Source organism: Manacus candei, unplaced genomic scaffold (assembly GCF_025592945.1).
Source record: "Manacus candei isolate 608988 ecotype Guabito, Panama unplaced genomic scaffold, ASM2559294v1 h1tg000016l, whole genome shotgun sequence".
Lineage (NCBI taxonomy): Eukaryota > Metazoa > Chordata > Aves > Passeriformes > Pipridae > Manacus > Manacus candei.
Genome location: NW_026138064.1, coordinates 6766201 through 6788659, shown reverse-complemented (window position 1 = coordinate 6788659; position 22459 = coordinate 6766201). Strand labels below are relative to the sequence as shown.

General features: G+C 38.6%; 1 protein-coding gene across 2 annotated transcripts in view; it reads right to left on the bottom strand.

Annotated features, from left to right (window-relative positions):
- The window catches only part of CAMK4 (calcium/calmodulin dependent protein kinase IV), a 150702-nt gene extending 132306 nt beyond the window's left edge, over positions 1 to 18396 (bottom strand). Inside the window, exon 1 of one of the 2 annotated variants that reach the window (XM_051782674.1) lies at positions 17987 to 18396. In XM_051782674.1, coding sequence (XP_051638634.1) covers positions 17987 to 18159 — 173 coding nt within the window. In that variant the 5' untranslated portion in view covers positions 18160 to 18396. The remainder of the gene's footprint in view (positions 1 to 17986) is intronic. The other variant, XM_051782673.1, reaches the window with a different exon arrangement.
- Between the last annotated feature and the right edge of the window lie 4063 nt (positions 18397 to 22459).

The following is a 22459-nucleotide window of genomic DNA, read 5'->3' as shown; positions in this document are numbered from 1 at the left end:
TAAAATGCTCTATATACCATCTCTGTTGGGCCTCAAGTACCATTATGACTGACAGCTTTCAGTGCTCTTTGGAGAGACTTTTTACATTAATTCAGAATACAATGTTATCCAACACTAATACAAAGCTGGGATAAACACTTCCAAAGAAAAGTAAGTCTTATATTAGGCTTCTAAGTACCTATTACTCATTTCATCTTCATCAGTGGTTTCTATTCAGTTGACAGCAAAAGGAATCACAAAAGTCATTATGGATTAAAAGCTTGCCAGTTGCATTCTCATCTATCTGTGGTGTGCCTGCCTGCTCCTGCATATGTATGCACGCATGAATTAAGGAAGTTACGTGAATTATAGAGTGTTCACAACTTCAACTCTTATTGTTTCAGGGACAATGTTAAGCAGGTTTAGTTTCAGTTAACATTGTTACTTGTTTTACCTCCAAGCAGTTAAACAAAACAGAGGGTATTTTCTACAACAAAACAGATACTGTAGTGTCAGGTCACAGTTGAAAGCTGAGACTATGGAAACTGACAGAAAGGACTCTTGTTTCAGGAGCTCTCTTTCAGATTACTGATTAGTAGATACTGAAAGACCTTTATATAGCTTTGTCAGGCTAAATGGCAGTAATTTAGGCATGAATTTCACTGTCCAAGAATGATAATATTTTTTCCAGCCATTCAGCCACACGTACTTCTCTTACAGGCTGTACAAATAACTTGTTACATAAATAATTTCCAGAAGAACTGAAAAACAGTAATTTGATGAAAGACTCATAATATTCATTCCTCATTTCTATATCAAAAACTATAACAGCAAATAAATTTTCTCAATCTGTCTATTAGGCAGGAACCCAACTTCTATCCCTCAACTTCCCAAAATGGTCGCTCCCTTGCACAGTTCATCAGAAAGACAAATGAACTGATTAGTCACTGTATGGGGATAAAATGTAGAGTAATTTCACAAAATTTTAGCTTATCTCTAGTCATGCCCATTTCTCCTTTGCAGAAATTAAAGGAGCATGTGGACAGACATAAAACACATTAAAAATACGTGAAGACCTTCACCTTACCCAAACTGGGCTAAAGTAAAATGAGTGTAGGATGAAATCCTGCAATGAACAGCACCTTCTGCTTCTTCCCTCAGATCTACTATTAACAGGCATCTGCCTCAAAGCATAGGAGAGTACCCTCTTACCTGTTTCTCATTGAATGAAAAAATTCTGTGCTGAAGGCAATCTCTTCAGCGTTCTGCAGCACAGAATGGCCAAAATACAGTGAACAGTGGCATGATTGTAAAATATTAATTCTGTAAAGATTCTGTGTCTACTGAACAACCTGTGATAAATCTGATTTTGAAAAAGTGAGGGTTTTCCAATGATAGAATCTTTCTTTACTCAGAAGACAAATGGGGAAAAGAAGCCTTCAAACCTCCCAAAGAGAGAGAGAAGAGACAGAAGACATTACATGAAGAACAGATAAAGTGACCAATAGCACATTATGGGTGCTGGCTTAGACCAAGTTCAAGGATTAACTTGAACTCAAGAATGAAACAGCTCAAGTTAAGGCAGTAAGTAAGGCTCTTGTACACCACTTACTTAGCCTTTTCAGACTAGAACAAAACAAATGTGACAAAAATTTTTTACAATGGTTATCAGAGAGAACTGGAAGACTATACTTTTGCTCTATATTGCTGAAGTAATTTAAAGCTCTGAGCATATGACCTGTGGATATATGGACATATATAATATCCTGGGGAAGAATTAGTGTGGCCTCTGTAGAGGGAAGCCATGTCTCAAAACCTACAGAACTTCTTTGAAAGTTCTGGCAAGGATTTGAATAAAGTAAATTTGGTTGATCAGTCCACTTGGATTTCCAAAAGTTACTTGACAAGGTCCCTCAAATTAGTTTCTTGGGGAAGCCACAGTAGGCAGCAATTAATTAGTAGCTGGTTAAGAGATACAAAACAAGGAAGGAATAAAAGTTTAGTTTCCACAGTGTAGAGAGGTCATCAGTAAGTCTAATGGTCCAGAGTTGGTGAGTTCCAATGAGTCAGTTGAGATAAGAAATGAGGTGACACTAGTTGGTTGGGATTTTTTATAATTAAAGTTGTTCATAATAGTAAGTTTCTGCCCAACTGTAAGAAGATTCTACTGAGATTCAGTGATGGGGTATTAAATGGCAGATAAAATCCCAAATAAATAAGTATAAAATTACTAATTACTAACACAATCCTAATTTCATGTATTAAACAGACTAAATCGCCTATTATCACAAGCAAGGAAATCTTGAGATCTAGACAGAAGTTATACAAATCATCACGTCTGCGACCAGTAAAAAAGAAAAAAAAAAACAAAAAGCAACTCAAACACCAACAACTGTTAAGAAGTATTAAGCATTGTCCTACGTATAAATGCATTGTGTGAACATCTCCATCTAGTTTATCTCCATCTATTCAGAACTCCGTCGGACACCCTTCCGGGAAACCTCCTCTAACTGACCATGCTCAAGGAGGGAGGTTGGACTAGATGCTCTTAAGAAGTCTCCGTCAACTGCATCCATTCTGTGATTCTGTGTTACATCTTGAGCCCTGCATGCAAATTCACTGTTCCGATATGAGGAACAGAGCTGAAGGTTCAGATTTAGCTTCAGATTTCTGAAGGCTGAGGGACTACTCTAGGCACATATCTAAGAACAGATATTTTTACACTCCTTTCTAGGTATGTGCTTCTTTCTACAGATGGAGACAGGACACTGGCCTAAATAGACCTTTGATCTGACGAACCACCACCATTCTTACACTAAAAAGACTCAAATAATTTAGGGTGGCCAGTTCATTTTAAACTGTACTGCAAACGTACGTATGTATTAGTTTGTAGATTCTGAAATGGCTGAAAGTTCTGAAAACAGTGTTTCCAAACAAGAGTATCTCCACAAGCAGAATGAAAAAGGTATCCATGTTGTAATTAGAGTTGACTCTCATTGAAAGGTGAATTTAAGATTCCTTTAAACACAATAACACACATATCCAGTGCATTACACACTCATCTCCAAGAGCAACAGCTGCACTTAGGTACATTTTCCACTAGCCAGGCATTAAGGATGTAGGAGAGCACATCAACCCCCAGAGAGAATTTGATTTCAATTTGAGATAGGAATGTGACTAGGAGAATTATGTTGATCCTTTGGTGATGTCAACAGATCAATACTGAATTCAATGCTACCAGTGAGAGGACACCAAAAATCAATGCAGTTATTCTAAAGATAACTGGGAAGAGCTCTCCTATGTCATCAAGGAGGCTCCTGGTAACATGGGCAACCATGTCGTGCAGAGTCTTACGCAAAATTATCACATACCAATTTTAGGCACATTTCTCATCTGTCTTGCTCATATTTAAAAGGCTGTTACAGAACTACAGATGGTAAGATACTTTCATCTAAATTACAACTTTTACTGTGATCATGGTCAAGGTACTTCTCCTTTGCATGCATGAAGAGTCCTTAAATTTAAGCGAATTATTCTAGCTCACAGGTGTGGATCTCTGTTGGGGAACTACCATAACCTTTTTCCAGCACCATCTGCTGGGATTAAAGAAACCCAGTTCGTTCCTCTACAGTATATTATCAGATGAGTAAGTTTAAAAGGGATTTTTCATAACACATATGAAGACAAGCCTTTTATGTTGCCATTGCAGTCATTTTTCACAGCTGCAACTATTATACTGGATGAATAAAAAATGAGAACAAATCAAGTCCTATAACTCACAGACCCATGAAATTTTCAAGTGCAGTGTAAAAAAAAATGTTAGTTTTCTTTTTTGTTTGACAGAATTACTGGAGCTGAATCCTTCTACATTCAGGAATCATTACAATTACACACACTTGATCCATATTACAAAAGTGGGAGAAGGAAGATACCTATCTGCATACTGAAACCTAATCCCTCACTTCTACTGAAACATCAAAATTTCTGTCAGCTTTCTGACTAGCACACCACCTATATTATTTGCCACTCATTGCGAGGATACAGTGTTAAATGACCAGTTTTGCAGCTTCTGAAATTGTACCCATTAAATACAGTGCAGATTATCTCTTCCTCTTTCCATAAAGGTGATTAAGAGTGCATTCCACAGAAAGCACTTGGAGCTCAGGGGAATGAAGGTAAGAATAGCCCCAGACACCCTTTGCTAAAGGAGCTAGGACTCATCAAAAGAATATAGAGGAAGAGATTCATCCTTGGTATAGGCAATACTGCAAGAATTCTGATTTTTTCAGTTTCAATTTGAGTGGGATAATGGCATAAAATGGAACACTTTTATTAGCCATTTGGTTTTAGAGATTTTTTTCTCCCTCTCAAGAAAATTCATCAAAAGCTTGCCAGAAACACACTGCACATTACTTCAGCTTTTTTAGTTTTTTTTCTGACACGAATGTTTGAGCAACACTCCTTTGGTTTGTTATGCATCTTACTTAATACTTTAATTATTGACTTTGGCATAAGCTTTGGAGTATGCTGATTCAGTTTGCTGATGATAAAGCTGTGGTGGCATTGGCAGTACAGCAGAGAGCCATAATATCAAAAAGAAAAAGCCTGTACTTACTACCTGGGGAGCAGGAGCAAGAGAAAAGGGATAAAATTTAGCTGCATTAACTACACGGTCATGCATTACAGACAAATAACAAGAACTCTACTATAAAACGTCATCAATTGTAAACAGAAGGAAAATGGAAAACATACAGTTAGGGCAACAAACAATGAAACAGCCACAAACTACCAAGACAGCAGCTGTGAAAAAGGCAAATGTGATCGTGGCCCACTCAATAATGTTTACTGTTCTTATTAGAAAAGTCTGAGAATTTTATAACTGGAGAGAGTAGGCAAACACAATTTTTGCAATCTCCCTATGTTTCAGTAGGGAAATAAATCATATGAAAGTTGCACCACTTTTAGTGCAACATGTCAAACACAGTCCAAGCAGGAACAAAAGACAGAAGGTGAAAACAGTTAAAAGCGGGATCTGACTCAAAACTCTCATAAGGCATCATGATACAAGAGATTACTGTACCTCATTCTTGCAATCTGGTTACTTTGAGTCCAGAATGCCTTTAATTAATACAAAATATAAAATGTGAAAGGGGTTGTAAATTTCATTTCAGAACTGTAGAAAAACTCTATGCTGTGAAATTGTCCCTTGTCCACATTGCGTCAGTACTTCAGTTATGCATTCTAACTCAAAACAAAGACAGATGACAAAATATTTATCATGGATGAAAATTGTGGAATTTCTCAAATCTGGCAACTAACTCAGATAAAAATATATGGATAAAACAAACTTTTAACAAGTATGACTCTAAAGAATTAAATATAGTCTTCTAATAGCCACATGTCATTTGGGTAACTAACACATTATTTTATTTCAACTGTGACTAGAGAAAAAAACAAAATAAAATGGTCTTCCTAGATATTCAATACAGTTAAAACACATGGTTCATAAGAAGCACCATGGTAAACTATTTAAACAGGTTATCTGATATATATTTATTGCATGACCTCAGAAATAGCAAACATAACCAGTTCACAGAATAGGAACTGACAGGAAAAAGAAAGTAAGATTTGTAGGGCTATTTATATAAAGAATAAATTTCAATAGTTCTAATTTAGACAGTCATTTCCAAGGGAAATACATCTAAAATGAATTTTCCATCACAAATGACATTTGTGAAGTCATGCAGGGAAACCATGTGAAGAGGTTAAAATATTTTGCTTTTGTTTTTTTTTCTCCAAGACATGAATTTGGCAAGACCAATAAAAATAGCCTAGTATAGATTACACCACCTGAAATCATTATGCAGTAACATGAGCTAATGTACTTTAGCTAGACAGGGTGAATATTCAAATGGTCAAATAGATACTGTTGCTCTGAGGAGAAGATGGTTTGGGGGTTTTTCTCATCTGAAATTAATGATCCTCTGAAAACAAAAGATTATTCTTTTTATGCTACTGCTAATTAAACTAAAGGTGTGAACAACTTTTTATAATAATGAATAAAACTGCCTTTTTCACTTAGTTTTATTCCTGCTTCACCTACTTTTGAATACCTATGTATGAATTATGCATAGCGATGGGATTTGAATTTAAACTCAAAACATAACTTATGTGAGTGTTTATTATGGAGGTCATAGAGAGATAGCTTTCACTTCTACAAGAGCAAAAAACTTGCTAGTGAATTTTAGGGTCTCTTTCATTGCAGATTTTCCATTACACAGTGACCCCATCTGGAACTGATTACTGATCTTACTTAGCATTCACCAACTATTAATTTTAACTATTACCAGTTAATTGCTGCCCTATAAGTATTTTTGTTAAGACTAGAATTTGCCTTCCTCTTTCAATTCAAGCTAATCCTCTGCCAGCTAATTAACAGACCAGTGAACAGTGTGCTCCACAAGTACTTGCAGCCTACCTTGAAAAAATTGCAAGGAATCCTAGGGTAAAAAAAGGAAGGGTGCAGGGGAGAATTAAAAAACCACCTTTATTATGTTTCTTCATCTGATCACGTGGAGTCTAAAGTCATTAAACAAAATCATTAGTCACTTCCTAAAGGATCATCAGTAACTACATCTTGAAGTGTTGCTTCCCATTACAGAGCCAGCTTTTCAGCCTTTCTGTTTTCAATTCTACTGATCTAGTCAGAGGAAAATCACAAGGGTTTGAAGAGAATGTAGAGACGTGGGTCACTCACTACACCTACAGCATAAGGCAGGGTGGGGGGCATCCAATGAAGCAGTCAGGTAAAAACATTCATGTCCAGCTCTCTGAACTTAAATCATGATAATAATCATGTCAGAGTTCTCAGCGTCTTTTGTGTTCAGTTTTATCAAATCATTAATGCACAACAAGGGAAGCTGACAAACACATGTTCTCCATCACAAAAACAAACATCTGTAAAACCCTGTACACCAGATCAGAACTGTGGTCCATTAATCCAGAAAATTTGTCAATAGCCTAAAAAAAAATATATTAAAAAAATCATTAGCCATTAATGGCAGATTATCTCAAGGCTTTATTAGCCTTGCCAAAACACCCATTTTCTCTGCAAAAGTATAAAAGTACATAATACCACCAGATTTATATATATATATATATACACACACACACAAATCTATGGATCTCTCTCTCTCTCTCTCTATGTATATATGTATTGATACAGATATAGATATATCAATGTGTGCCAAAAGAATTGAAATTTTTCCTGGTTCAAAGCATGTTCTTAAAATACTTTCATTGGTACACAACATTAGGCTGGTGTAGGACATCTAATAAATCAGAGAACTGCACACACTCTCTTGTATATAGAGAGAATCTGAAAGAGGTACATCCTCAAGTCTGAATAAAATTCAAAAAACTGACCATTAAACATCATAGCTAGAAGGTCTAATTATCAGCTGAAAGCTGCACAATTTATGGTCAGCCTTCCACAGAATTGTAAAAAAATTCTAATCCTTTCAACAGTTTTAATTTTTTTTCAGTTAAATACAAAATAAAATCACATACCACATTCTTTGGCACTGTCAGTGTGCCTCTGTTAATAAGAACTATTTAAAGAAAATCAATATGAGCATTATTTCGGAAATACTTCAAGATAATACCAGACTTCTTGTTCCAAGGATATTCATTAACATCTCACACCTTTTTTTATATCCATTCATTCATGACTGCAAAATTGTTGATTGAAAGTAATTAATTTAGATTAAATTGGAATTCCTGCATTTCATTTCTGAGTCACTCCCAAATTATTTATGTAAATTTGTTATCTACTGATGTCAACGTTTGAATTTTTTATTAAATGAGAAAATGTCAATGAGCAATTCTACTCATGGCAACTGATCTGACTGACTGACCCTTTCAGTCACATGATGCTGTGCTGCCTCAATACAAAGAGATAAAACCAAGAAATGTGTAGAACCTTTTTGTTTATGCAGTATTCAGTTCTGATAAAGTCTGTGGAGCAATCAAGATCATCTTCATTAATAAAACCACACTCAAGTCAATATTTTAAGATGTAGCATCAGTATCCAAAGGCTGTGAACCTGGTAGACATGGATATGCTTTAAAGATCAAAACTGAAAATAAGTAAATATACTGATGTGTTCACAAACATCTGAATTGGGAAGAAAATATGATTTGCAAGAAGGAAAACTTATTGCAGGGGAAGGTGGGGAGGGGAACAAATATGATGACATGACCCTATTTTAGGATAGTATCTATTCCTTAAATCCAAACACGTGCTTTTTGTCTCACAGTGTCTGAGGACAGAGGAGAGATGCATCACATATTTCTAGTGAGGAGGGTTTGGGGAAAAGGACTGCAGAGATGACATCAGTTCTGAGGTAAAATTGCAGTTCTGGCATCTTATCTGTGGCATATGGATGCTCACAGTATGCATCAGAACACAGATTATACATTTGCTGAAGGGCATAAAATTTAATGTTTTGTTTCTAAGGCTGTGTGTTATTAATCTTGGACTTGCTTTTACCCCTTAGCCCCCCACAAAATGCCATGATAAATACATAGCAAACTGTCAAAGGGCAGCATGTTTTATAATTTATTTTTTTTCCTCAGTGGGGTTCCCGTTTCCTTCTTTTCTTTTATAATTTATGAATCTTGAGCTCTAGCACAGATAATCACATAAATAACAGGAAATCAATTTCAGCATTATGTTGTTCTCAGGTAATTACCTGTGTCAGAATTAGGACTCAGTTCCAACTATGAAATTTGGTGGTTCGCATCCAAGTAATTTCTTACCTCTTGTTCCCTGAAGATGAAACTCAAAGAAACAAAAGCTTTAGTTGCTACAGATTGAATGGTCGCTTGCACAGTCATATATTTGCATGGTCTCCTAGCTCAGAATTACTTTACAAGGAGTGCAACAACACCTCATCAACCTATTCTCAGAGCAACAGATGCAAATATTGATGGTCTCCAATTGTCCGTGTCTTTTAACTGACAGCAACCTATGACACCAATGACACCATTTTTCCATTCATTCTATAACCAAAAGAAACATTTGCAATGGCTTATACCCATCACTAATCCTCTTTCTGTTTTAGACATTATATAGTCTATGATATTGAGCATATACAATGTATATGTTGAACAAAAACCCCACACTTGAAAATGGTTTGCACAGCTCATTCTCAACGATCTTTCCGATTGCATCGTCATAACAGATCTTAAGAAACCACCAAGGAGGAAAAAAGTTCTCACAAGTTAGAGAGAAGTATAGTTTTTAAGATTTTTTTTTTAATGGCAGAGGTACAGAAATTATAAATATCAGAGAAGACATCAGATAAACCAAGAACAAAAAACAGTATCACCATCTTGAAATAAATGGAATCTGGTTATCCTTTCTCTGTTTTGTATTGTAAGAAGAACATTCCTTATGAAATTACTGACTGTTCAGATAATAAAGGTCTGCTCATTGTGAATAGAGGAGGCATGGTAAGAATGTCTGAATGAAGAAGTAAAGAGCAAATAAATATGCAAGTTTCTGTGTTTAAATTCTGCTTCATTGTGAAAGCACAAGGAAGTACATGTTCTTTCTTTTTATACAATCTTAACTCCTACTAATGGTTCATTCATACTGTACATATATAGATGAAAATAATATTCAAACCTTTGCAGATTTTTTCCACACAATGTGCAGTGTCAGAAGATTGCTTTCCAACAACTCAGCCAACCTTCTGGCTAGCAGAAGACCACTGAAGAATTGTTCAAGTTTACTGCAATAAAGCTGGCTCAATTGGTTGTACTATAAACAAAATTAGCACTGGGAATGACTTTTTTTTTTTTTTAATTTCCTGATTGAACTTTTCAGACAATATTCAGAAAGATAAAACTTCTTTGGTCTGAGTGACTGAAGAGGATAGTTATTCCTTCCTAGCAAGTACTTGAATTTCCATACATGGGGCACATGCTACTGAAAACTCCTGAGTATTTTTTTCACTGACGACCATGCATAATTGGTGGTCTGTTTAAATGTGGCTATTTACTATCTGAGACAGCATTTAAACATCTGTTACCAGTAGAATTCTGCCTATGAAACTGTGTCCATCACAATCCCTTACACAATACTACCCACACTTGGACACACACCAAAAGACACAGCGGAATGAATGAACACATAATGTTTCTCATACCACAGGGCTTCAGTAAATTTATCTGCCCTCCACCCAGAATCATGTCGTTACACAATCATGCCTATGGAAACGCTTTAAACTGCACTTGAAAATACTTATTCAATTTTAGATGTACTTTCTGGACTTTGATGATCCTTGTGGGTCCCCTCCAACTCAAGATGTTATAAGATTCTCTCTGTGACACTCTAAAATAATGACTTTGTTACATCTAACCTCTTGTAGAATACTACAATGTTCTTCAAGTGTGGCAATTTTCTTATTAACACAAATTATACTATTTCTTCCCACTTCTAAAACCAATCTGTGTAAAAAACTTTTCAGCACTCCTAAGAGTACTTAATTCAAGAGCTATCCATTTTCTCCATTAGAAATACAAATTTTAAAATTAAAAAATATTATCAAAACCAATGGCATAAATACATATTGGCTGACAGATAAAAATAAAGAAATAAAGGAAAAAATACAGAAATAACCATTCTCTAATATAATTTTAATTACTAATAACTCTTTTTTAAGTATGAGAAACCTGTTAGGATTACAAAGGATGATCACCTATTCATTCCAGATATCCAAAACTGCTCCAGGACTCCTTTTATAGAAGAAAAGGTAATGGTTCGCTTAATTGACATAACAATGCATTAAGTGTACAAACTAGAAAGAGTACACTGCCCACCCTGAGTACTGAATTTTGATTTATATGATAGATACTCCCTTTGGCTCCTGAGTTAATTAAAACTTCAGCAGATTGACATTGACCTCTGCATTATACTGATTGCACATCACAAGCATCCTATTAATCAACTTACAAAATAACCAGAGTTACATCTAAATACAGTAGCAATAGGACACATAATCAAGGCATGCACTAGCAAGTAATTCAGTGCAGTAAGAGCACAGGAGCATTACAGAGAGTGGCAGTATGCTGGTATCAACACTTAAAACTTCTGGGCGTTTTGTATCAGATGAGTACTGACCTGTTCTCATAAACTGACAGTTCACAAAACATTACATTGGATCAAATGCTCCTGAACAGCATCTTCTGGTTCAGCTACATTCAGTCTGCTCTGTGTGATCCAAGAACAACCCCGATGCAACGCAAAGCACAGCAAGAGTGGATAATTGGGGCATTTGTCTCACAGGCGTCACTCCCAATGCAAATTAAAACTTGTGCACCCAAAACCTGCCTTTTAAAAATAGGATTGGTGCAATACAAATAAAATCTCAGTGCTTCTGGAATTGGAAACATGCAAATACATGCCATTATCAGTAGTTTATTGAAGTTCATATATAGAAGAAAAGTTTGTTTCAAACTATTTTTTATATAAAAAAATATTATTTAAATCATAGAATATCTTGAGTTGTAAGGGACCCAAAAGGATCATCGAGTCCACGTCCCTCCTCCGTACAGGGATGTCTAACACTAAATCATATGAGTAAGTACAGATGCTCCTTGAACTCTGACAGGCTTGGTGCTGTGGGGAGCCTGTTCAAGTGACTGACCACCCTCTCAGTGGAGAACCTTTTCCTAATGTCCAGCCTGAACTTCCCCTGGCATAGCTTCATTCCCTTTCCTCATGTCCTGTCACTGGTCACCAGAGAGATGAGATAAGCACCTCCCCAGACACTACCCCCATTGAAGAAGCTGTAGACAGTGATGGGGTCACCCTCAGCCTTCTCTTCTCCAAGGTAAAGAAACCCAATGACCTTGTAAGTCTTGCCCTTGAGATATTTCACCATCTTGGTCTCCCTTCTCTGGACACACTCCCACCGTTTCATGTTATACTTGTATTGAGACACACAAAGCTGCACACAGTACATGAGGTAGGGCCACACTGTTATTACTGATTGTACTAAAAAACAAGCGATCCGTGTATTTATAGAGGTAGCAGGGCAGTTTGCTCCACAGAAACAATATTAATTGTATCTGAAAGAAAGCACTACAACAGTGTTGGCTTCTCTGACATGTGTCCACAAGAATTGTAATCCAATCACTTTGTCCACAGCTGACCTAATCAACAAATCCATTTTCCGTCGTGATGGAGAAAATGCCTCAGTTACAGTATTAACAGGAATCAAATACACTTATAAGCCATTGCACATTTTACCATCTGTTTTCTGAGACATAGTGAAGAAGGTGTTGAGTTTGCAGTTTGATGCAAAACTCCTGGCTGCAGCAGAACAATGGTTTTGCCACAAATCCCAACTGTAAAACTGTAAAACTTAAAACTTATTTACCAAAAAGAACAGAATGTCAGCTGTGCCATCCAATACTCAAAAAAAGCCTTCCACTTTTCTATCTAAGCATGCACAGAGAGATAATGTTTAGACAAGTAACTTAGTGCTTAAGACAGGCATTTGGACAACAGAGTCAATAAAAATCTCCCATGGCAAGGTTCAAAAAATCTAATAGCCCTTTTCCTCTCCATGATTAGAGACCCTCATTTGAAATGGTATGTCTACTCTCAAATGGTTTTTATTTACAGAATGGTAGAGTAAATTTTATTTTCTTGATTTTTTCAACACAGTTTTTTAATTCTAAGTGAATCAGTTGTTGAAATGAACCAGAAAAACTGAAAAAACCTGCTCCCTGTATTGAGCAAAGAACTTTAATTGTCAAAACCTGGCCTATTCACTGCAAGTTCTCATTTCTGGTACCGAGGTGAGGAATTGCATCCAGAACACTGGGTTAAGAAGCTATAGAGCTTCCACAGAAAGTACTGACTGATTGATACTAATTCTCATTTATGGCTCTCGATAGATCAACATGCATTTTGATAGGGACTGACTTCCCCCTTCTTTGAGGAGTGCCTTGGTTAACAAAAATCTGACATCCTCTTTCTGGACAATTTAACATTGAATTGTCTTTTCCACAACAGCACTGCTTCAGTAAAAGGAGCAAAGCACAGGTTCACCATAGAAGAGTCTGCAGTCAAATGCTTAGGACATTTTTCAAGGGGAAAGATGAGGTGGACAGAATCCCTTCCAGATGAAAAGGAAGTGAAAATCTTCAACTAGGCTATGCCAGTTAGTGCCATGCATGAAGGTCACCATTCTTCCCATCCATCTGACACCTTTACCAGCACCAAAAGGCCCTCTATATCTCCTATTTTCCTACCTCAAAGCAAAGTCCAACATACCCACCACAACATCCCCAAATAAGGCCTCAGACATACCTCTCCAACAACCTTCCCTATGGGCAGGAACTGCCTGAATGAAAATGCTTGCTGCTTGCCTGAAGGTGTGAAGGCAGCAAGCAAGTTGCCGTTCCTGGCAGAATGTCACTTGGAGGACAGGCAAATCCATACAGGCAGTTTCTGCTCAAAGATAATTCTCATCCTGATCCAGCTAAGAACCAGCACCATGTACTGTCAGTTGCATGCTTGCATCACTTTGGAAAGTCCAGTGCAAAAAGTCACAACCAAGTAATAAGCACAAGTGCAATTGAAGGCATGACAGACCTGCTTTAAATGCACCCCAAAGCAATATGAGCAAGTGATTTTCAAAATAAACATGGCAAACAGTCTATAAAACAAATGACTCTTGAGACGAACAGAAAAAGAAACCTTTATTTTTTTAAATGAAGGAATGGAGGGGAAAAGAGTTGGCATGCTTTCAAAGCAAAAACTGTTTGAACTTCAAAGCATCAAGTGCAAATCCAATCCATTTCTATAATGCTTTTATCAGCTTAACAACCAAGTTTTAGCTTTGCTAGTTTAAATCAGCTAACAAAGAATTAGCTGATTTCATCTACTACTGCCATTACAAAAGTAGGTGCCAGGATGACAGCTCTGATAAACAGGATTGGCAGAGTAAGACGTCACTCTGCACACTGAAATCTTGAATTCAAGCCACACATTGAATTGAAACTCTCTCTATGCTAGAAACTCAAGGACATAAACCACCTATGATTCAGCTCACACTGTGAGTTCAAGGTTAAGTTGCTAAGTACTGAGCACCTTTCAGGTCTTCAAGAAGGATCACACAGCTGAAACACTGCCCATACAGGAAAAGGTAACCTTGGAAGATTTACCATTCTTACAAGAAAAAAAGTGCCTGCGATTTCCCTGTTAGGTTTTTGTTTCAGTTTCTTTTTAATTGTTATTAGTTTAACCTTTGATATTTAAAGGAAGCCCTAAGGATTTGATTGGAAATACTTTCATTTGCCTTTGGCCATGTACCAGATCTGCAGTACTCAAATACTTATGTAGTTCGTTAGGCGAAGAGGGTGCATGCTAAGTAAAATTCCACACCTAAAATCCCAACAAGGAGAAATTCCTTTTTTTTTTTTGCCATATTGCTGAGTATCAAAAAGATCAAAACTGAACTTCCTCTTCACTCAAATACTGTATTTAGACTGACTCTGAATTAGAAACTCTGAACAAGAAGATACATCATGGGTAACGCAAGACTAGCAAAAGGGTTTAGCTTTTAAAGAAAATACAAGTTTAGAATACAAAATTTTCAGAATTATTTTCCAAAGAAGTGTGGAAAATAAGCTTTTAGATGAAATACACATAGAACAAAATTCCAAACTCTACGATAGACCAGTGTTGCAACTTGTCAAACAAAGACTTCTTGTAAAACAAAACACAGAATTTCAACTTTACAGCATTTTGAACTCCAGTTATACACAAAAACCCTTGTAAGAAATGGATTAAAATGAAGATGAACTAGCCAGGCATTAGTAGAACCTAAAAACAGAATAAAAGAATGAGAATAAAAGTTGTTCTAGCCCAGAGTACTGTCTCTAACAGTGGCCAAACACAGATACCTCAAGAAGAATGCAGAAATAGCGCAAACCCCTGTCATCACTGTCAAAGAATACCCTCATAACACTCAACAGCTTACAGTTCAGTAGTATCTTCACGTTAGATCAATCTTAGTGGATTTCCTGCATGTAAATTTACCTAGTTGCCCATTAAGTCCACATAAACTTTTAGCATCCATAGTGTCCAGTGGCTAGGACTTCCACCCCTTAGCGACACACTGTGCTGACATAGCCTTACCTCCTGTCACTCATTTTTGACTTGATAATCCATTTTTTATCAGACACCCCACAGAGCTTGCATTAAAAAAATAAAACAAGTGATCAAGCTCTTTTAACAAGGTGTTCCATCCATGCCACACATCTCCAGATATGTCTGTCTTAACCTCACAATACGATTTACTAGTGAGAGAAAACAACGAAATGGTTTCTTCTCCACAACCTCTTTTTTTATCTTAACTGAATTTCAACCACCATTTAAATGCCGTAACAGTTCAATAAGGTCTTTCTGCAATTCTTCGTAGGCAATGCTGTCTTTTAAACCCTTGATAATTTGCAAAGACCAGCAAATATCACTGTTCAACCCCTTCATTTATGGAGTATATTGAGCAGCACAGATACCTGAACTGATTCCTGTGAAACTCCACTGCTTAAAGACAACTGTTTACTCCTACGGAAGCTTTCAGGCATTTATTATTTTTCCTAGCAGGATCTTCCACCTCTCCTTCCACTATTCCTTAGTTGGTCATGCAAGCAAGAATTACTGAATACTATGGTTTAGGGATCTGCCAGGTACACTTTGCACAAAGGGCACTCCTTCCAAAGGGGAATTCCCATGCTTGGCCACAGGTGTCCAAATGCAAGTCTTGGCAGTGAGACAAAAGACATCTTTCAATCCTGTATTTGTTAAAGATATTGTAGGACATCGTTTTCTGCTGGTTGTTTTAGTATATTATTTTTATTTACTGCATCTAAAGGGATCACATACCCGTAATTTCAGCCTCACTTGATATACTTTCACCACCACTAGCCTAAGCAAGGAATTTTTTTTTGTGTATACAAGCGAAATTATCTCCAGAACTAGAAGGTTAGAGACAGGGTTACCAAGAGAAAACAATACACTTTTATATTACACTTAGGAACCAAGAGGGATTGTGGACTCTCCCTTACAGATTTGCCAAGGTACACCTGTCAGAGGGGGTCTGAGATAATCACTCTGGATGCTGGCTCTGAAAAGATCTCAAAGCCAGCCTTGGGACCTAAGGACTGAGAGCTCACTGCCAAACTTGTTAGAGCAATCTTCCCTCAGATCATATACTCCTCCAAGTTCTTCTCTCTCCCTTCCCTACTTCTTAATCTTTGATTAAGGTGGTGGTTATCTCCTGTATTCTCTCTGCTTTTGTTCTAAATCTTAATACCTAGTTCTATCCAGCAGCAGTGGCTAGTGGCTCACATCCCTACACCAGTTGGGTGTGGTTATCTTCTACATACAAGCCTTTTGTTAAGTGTTTCAGCATCTGTCTTACCTTGCAAAGTAGAAAAATCCACTGCACCTCAGCCTTACTGTAATACTTTTATAAGCATTCATTCTTCCTTCCTCAGACTGAAGAGTTCACATTTTAAAACCCCTTCCTAAGCTACACAATAAACCCAGGATGTATCACCAATACAGATTACTCTTAGGCAAAGCCCACCGTCGCTATCACATATGGTGAGAGAATTCTAGACAGACTGCACAGAACAGTACTAAACTAGGTGACACAGTGGTATCAACTGCTGTAAGTCAGCAATATACTTTTTTCCTTTTATTCCTTTTTTTTTTTTTTGATCAATTCTGGACACAAAACTGAGTGCTGGCTTTAGATTTCCTGTTTTACATTTTAATGCTTCTGCATAGGTGTACAGTGAAGTCAAGTATAAATGTGGTAAGTGTACATAAAATTATACCTATTTAAATGGGAATAGTAGCAACAGTATCAAAAAAAAGTAGCAGCAGGTGCTTAAGACCTGGCCAGCAAGCCAAGAATGATACTACATTGTATTTCTACCACCTTTCCTGCCCCTATTAGATGCAGTACAGCAAGCACAGATATGCTTTACAGGAATAACTGTCATTGCATGCTTTTCTGAAAAAATATTATACCAAGGCAACCGTGTTATTATCTGCAAGTTTCCCACATTAATTCAGGATCTTAATATTGAATTGGCAAAATTAACAATCAGCAAAATTAACAATTGCTATTTGCTACCTACTGACCTGGAGATTTAAGTCAAGTACTATGAACCCTTAAAAAATAGCTCTAATTTTCACTTTTCACACATTATTTTCTATCCACAAATTCAACATGAACCAACAATGCATTCAGAGGGCAAAAATTGCACACTAACTACAGCATTTTACACCAGACTTCGGTTTTAAAAAAAAATATGAAAATCTGGGACCTTTAAGTTGCTGGGCAGGACCATCGCCAGGGCAGTAGTGTAAAATTAATGAATGAAGATGTACCAGCTCATTCACCTGCACTGTGCTCCAAAGAGAGGGCTCTGCTGGCAGAGGCCTATCCAGGGACTCCTGTTTTGGGTGGGAGTTTTGTCAGCATAGGGTCTACCAGTGCTGATAATGGCGATAGAACGACAGCAGGTTTGGGATTAAGGGATGCTGTGAATAAGGTGGCGTTTCGGTGCTCTCCAAGTGATGCCCACTTTCCATCCCACACTGTGCGGTGACTGGATGCTGCCAGCCCACACAGATAGCCTGACTAACGAAAAGCTCCCCACTCCGGTCAGCGTCCACCCAGACGGACCCATGCCTTGACCTATAAATCACTCCCTGCTTCAGGGAATTTGCACAGCTTGGCTCCCGGGAGTGGGAGGAGGGCTGCAGTTTTTCTTCGAAAGCCCACACGCCGCGAAATCCCGCTTGCTCCTGCGCTGCAGCTCACGCAAACCAAAGTTTTGCCGCTCTCGCCATAGCGACGGGGAGCGAGACCCACCCCCGTCATCCCCGCTCCCCCCGGCGACGCCTCACCGTCCCAGCTCGGACTCCAGCTCGAAATAGTGAGCCAGGGTGTCCTTGTTGGAGCCATCGATCCAGTAGTCGGGCGCGGCGGAGCCGGGGCGGCCGCCGGCCGAGGAGCCGGAGGACGAGGACGAGGAGGACGAGGAGGACGAGGATGAGGAGGGCATGGTGACTTTCAGCATGCCGGGACGCCTGACGGGGGCTGTCCCCTCCTCCGCACCGGCTGCGGAGCGCGGAGCCAACGGCGACAACACCTCACCTCCCTCCCTCTTTCTCTCCTTCCTCACTTATTTCCTTCCTTCCCTCCCTCTCTCCCTCCCTCTCCCCTCCTCCTCTTCCCCCTCCCTGCGGTTCCCCAGCCCGGTGGGGCGGCGGGGCGGGACCAGGGCGGGACTGGGACCGCCCCGGGTGTGGGGGTCGCACCGCCCTCGGTTCCTGCCCGTCCCCTCCGAGCCCCGGGCGATCCCTTCCCGCAGGGAGCGACCCCTGAGGCCCGCCAAAGACGGTGGGATTCTCGCGAGTTCCCGGCAGAGGCACCGGTTGTTCCCCGAGCCTCTGGAGCAGGAGGACCCGGCTCCGCGGGGGACAACTACACGGATGGAGAAACCGCATCCCGATCCGGAGGGGAGGGATGCTCAGCCCGCAGCGAGGCGGCCCGCCATGCCGCAACATTCCGGGCAGCTCCCAAACCGCCGGAGTTCAGGAATTCTCTCTCTCACCGTGAATTTGGGGAGGAGGGTGTTTGGGGCAGAGAATGAACAAGAAAAACCAACGGTGGGAAAGAGGCTGACAAGTGCTCGAACATGACTGCAAAAATAATAATAAAACCCCCAACACATAGCTTCCCTTCCCACCGGCGAACTAAAAGAAGCCGTAGAGAAATAAGATTGCTGTGGTACAATGCAGCTCTTAACAGGTATCTGTTAAGATGGCATGCATTCGGTTTGTACTAATGCATGCTGCACTGCTGAATGCAAAATCATTCGCCAGAAGCGCCTATAGAAGGGCCGTTTCTGTTGGTGTAGTGGCGAAATAAAACAGCAGCAGCTGTGTGTGCCTCGCATGCATAGTGTGCCAGATCAATCCCACTCGCATCTTCTCTGTGCTGTTACACCCACTCATACTGCCATGCCAGCACAGGCAGGAGGAAAGATGGACCATGTGCAAGCCTGTGCAGCAGAAGGGATGGAAGTATTGTCCTTAATTTTCAACCACAATTCACTATCCTGTTTTTAAACATGGTGTTTCTTGCTCAAATAAAGCACAGAATCCTGTTTAGTGTTTGTGCTAATTCAGGTGTACTAATGTTTTCCAAGATGTTTTGTTTCCCTCCATAAACAAGTCCATCTCTTACTGTTTCTTAACTTCTTTACTGTAGCCGGATGGGCCAATTAATCTTAATTCTGAACTTCTTAACTTCTCAAAGACCTAGAAAAAGAAATGCTTCTCTCTGGTTAATCAGATGATAGAAGAAGTATCTGCTAAACTGGTCTTTGTTAATGGTAGGAAAGGATAAAAGAGGTACATGAGATAGATAAAAGACAGATGAAGCCCTTTCCTTTGAAGTTTACTTATTGCCATTATAAAATTAAAATGTATATCCCCATCATGATTTGAGATTTTATCATTTTCAAATTCATATTTGAAAGGCAGGAAAGAGTAACCCAAAGTCCTAATTTGCAAACGAAGTTCCATCCAATCCAGTTTGACAGAAATTCCAAACTTCTTTTGGGATGAACTTTGTGCTCAGAGCACCTATGGTTACAGGGCTGAGATTAGAACCAGAGCAGGATCTCCTGGGAGATGGATGGAGAAAATCACACACACAGACAATGGCAAATCAGCACACTTAGAAGACCATATATTCCACATGATATTTTTGTTTAGTCAAATACCTAACATATTCTGTAACCCAAATGGCATGTATATTTCTCTTGTGGTGGTGTTTTGTAAAAATTATGTTAGTAAGATTATGTTTAACCAGGTACATGCATTCAGATTTGCATCTCAGCTGATCTATGTATGGTTACCATGAACCTTTAGGTACTCCTTGCTAAAAGACGTAGCACCAAGGGATTTTTTTTTTAACTGGACTACCTGTATGAAAGGTATTTCACTTTCCTTAAAACTCTGATTCAAAGTAAGATGCATTGCACCATCTTACCAACCTAGTACTTGAAAACTGACTGGACCTTATTCTTCAGAAGACCCACTTTCTTCAAAAATTAAAATAACAATATCCAAATACGTTTAATATGGAATTAAAGAAAATCTTCAGGCTGAACAATGCATCTAACCAGCATAGAAATAAATGCCTCTCAGTCTCCAGGAAACTAAAGGCAGCATTTCAAATCCATGGTGGTCCACTCAGATCTATGTGAAGATTTACATCATCATTATTGGACATGAAACTAAAACACTAATAAAACTAGTTTATGTTTTTGTGGCACACTATGTGCGAAATTTTATTATGGGGCTACAAATATCATAATTTTCCTGCCAAAAAACCCAGATTAAAAACTCAAAAAAAAAAAAAATGGCAGGTCAAGGAGGAAGCAGTTTATATGAACAAAACATGCAAGAGATGTCCAGCCTCCTGCCTCTCTTCTGTCACTCAAAATTTTAAAGCTCAAAGCAGGAATTTAATCTGGTGTCGTGGTGGAGATGTGGGATCAGTAATCTTTCTGCCCTGCTATTTGCTACAGTCCTGTTTTGTGAATGCTCTTGTCCTTTTGTATAGACCTCATTGCATCAGGTAAAAGCAGTCCATACTTTATAAGGTTACATTAAAAAGTAAGGACAGTATGGTAAGTACAGTACTTTTTAAACTTGACTTTTGAAGTTTTTATACAATTTTAGCAGCTAGAACTTGGGTAGAAACTTGAGAACATGAAAATTCTGTCCAGAATTCTGAATAAGTAGTTTCGAGTTTATAGAAATCATTTGACATAGCACCATGTTAGTCCCTTGCAAGCTTAGGCTAATATTTCTACCTGAACAAAACGCAGCAGCTGCTTACTGAAGGTACAGTGTGTCCACACATGTAGTAGAAAAGGTGGTATTATCTATAAGAAGTACCCTGTCAGATACTGTCCTCCTTAAGGAACATTTCTTTCAACATAGCTTTCATGTACCAAGCTTTCGTCCTTACATGGATGATCTGGTATGGATTCCACATTTGCACCCACGCTAGACCTGATGCTTATCTGCTATATGTGTAGTGCAAATTAGGTCTTCTGAAACAGAAGTTACTCAAACCATGTCATATACAAGTCAAAGAAGTTCAGGTCAGGGCAAATCCCCAAAGCTTTCACTTCCCTCGCCTGTCATTGATTTTCCCTGCTGAATACAAAGCCCTGCACTGCATTTTATTTTCTGAAACATCTTTCATCTTGCATTCAACTTCCAGAACCTCTGGATGACTATGCAAGCTTCCATTGAATGCCTGTCTGTTAGGAATACCAAAACCTTTTGCTAATTTCTTTGTTTTTATTTATACAGAAGAAGCCTTACGACTTGTATTGAACAAGTTCACTTCAGTCTCTTATCATCTTTCATGCTATTTTATATGTAAATTGAAGTCTACTTGATGATTTATTGAGCTGCTGGGTAAAGATGGACTCTTTCACCACTTGGATATGTGAAGAGTTTTAATTCGGTAAGAATGAACACAGTGCCAGGAGAGGTCAGGAGAATAGTGGTGCTGGTGAGGAGGTGTGTTTATTGCAAGAAAAAAAACAAGAGGAACAGAAACATCCTTTGTAGAGTGACAACTGAGGTGAAGGACAATAGCATGTCCTTTTGCCTCCAACCCTACTCATGTGTTTTGAAGTCAAGACCACTTTTTTTGTCAATGTCTGGGAAAAGGGATAAAATATGGATAAAAAAAATGATCACCTGAAGATAAACTGTCAGAAAACAATGTGATTCATCCATCCCTGAACCACATTATGTGGGCTGCAGTTATCAATAGGGTCATTTTACAGTCAGTGCAGGAAGACACACAGAACAGTTATATTTGCAATATAGTCACAGCACTTATCTTTCCAGTCCCTCTTTAAGTGATTCAATAAATTTTTTGATTTCTAGAATGTGGGAGGATACTTGAAGCATTCCCTTTCATTTTTCAGGATCAAACAACATTGGTTCACAAAAAAAAAAAAAAAAAACACTAAAGCCGATCCACATGTTTATGAGTCATTAAACTCAAATAAACCAACCCCTTGAGGACAAGCTTCATAATCCTGAAGCTGCCTAGTAGGACCCACGGAAGTTACACATCACTCTTCCTGAGCTCTAATCCCTGCTCAAACAAAACCCAGCTGGAGGTTCTCTGCCACTATTAGCACCTCAAGAAATTTCTCCACAATAAAGTGTTTCCTTGATTCCAACGTGGAACTTTTTCTCCCCCTGCTCCTTGCCCCCCTCCCTGAATGCTATTATGCAGTTTTAAATATGCAGTTTAAACTTCCTCCATCATAG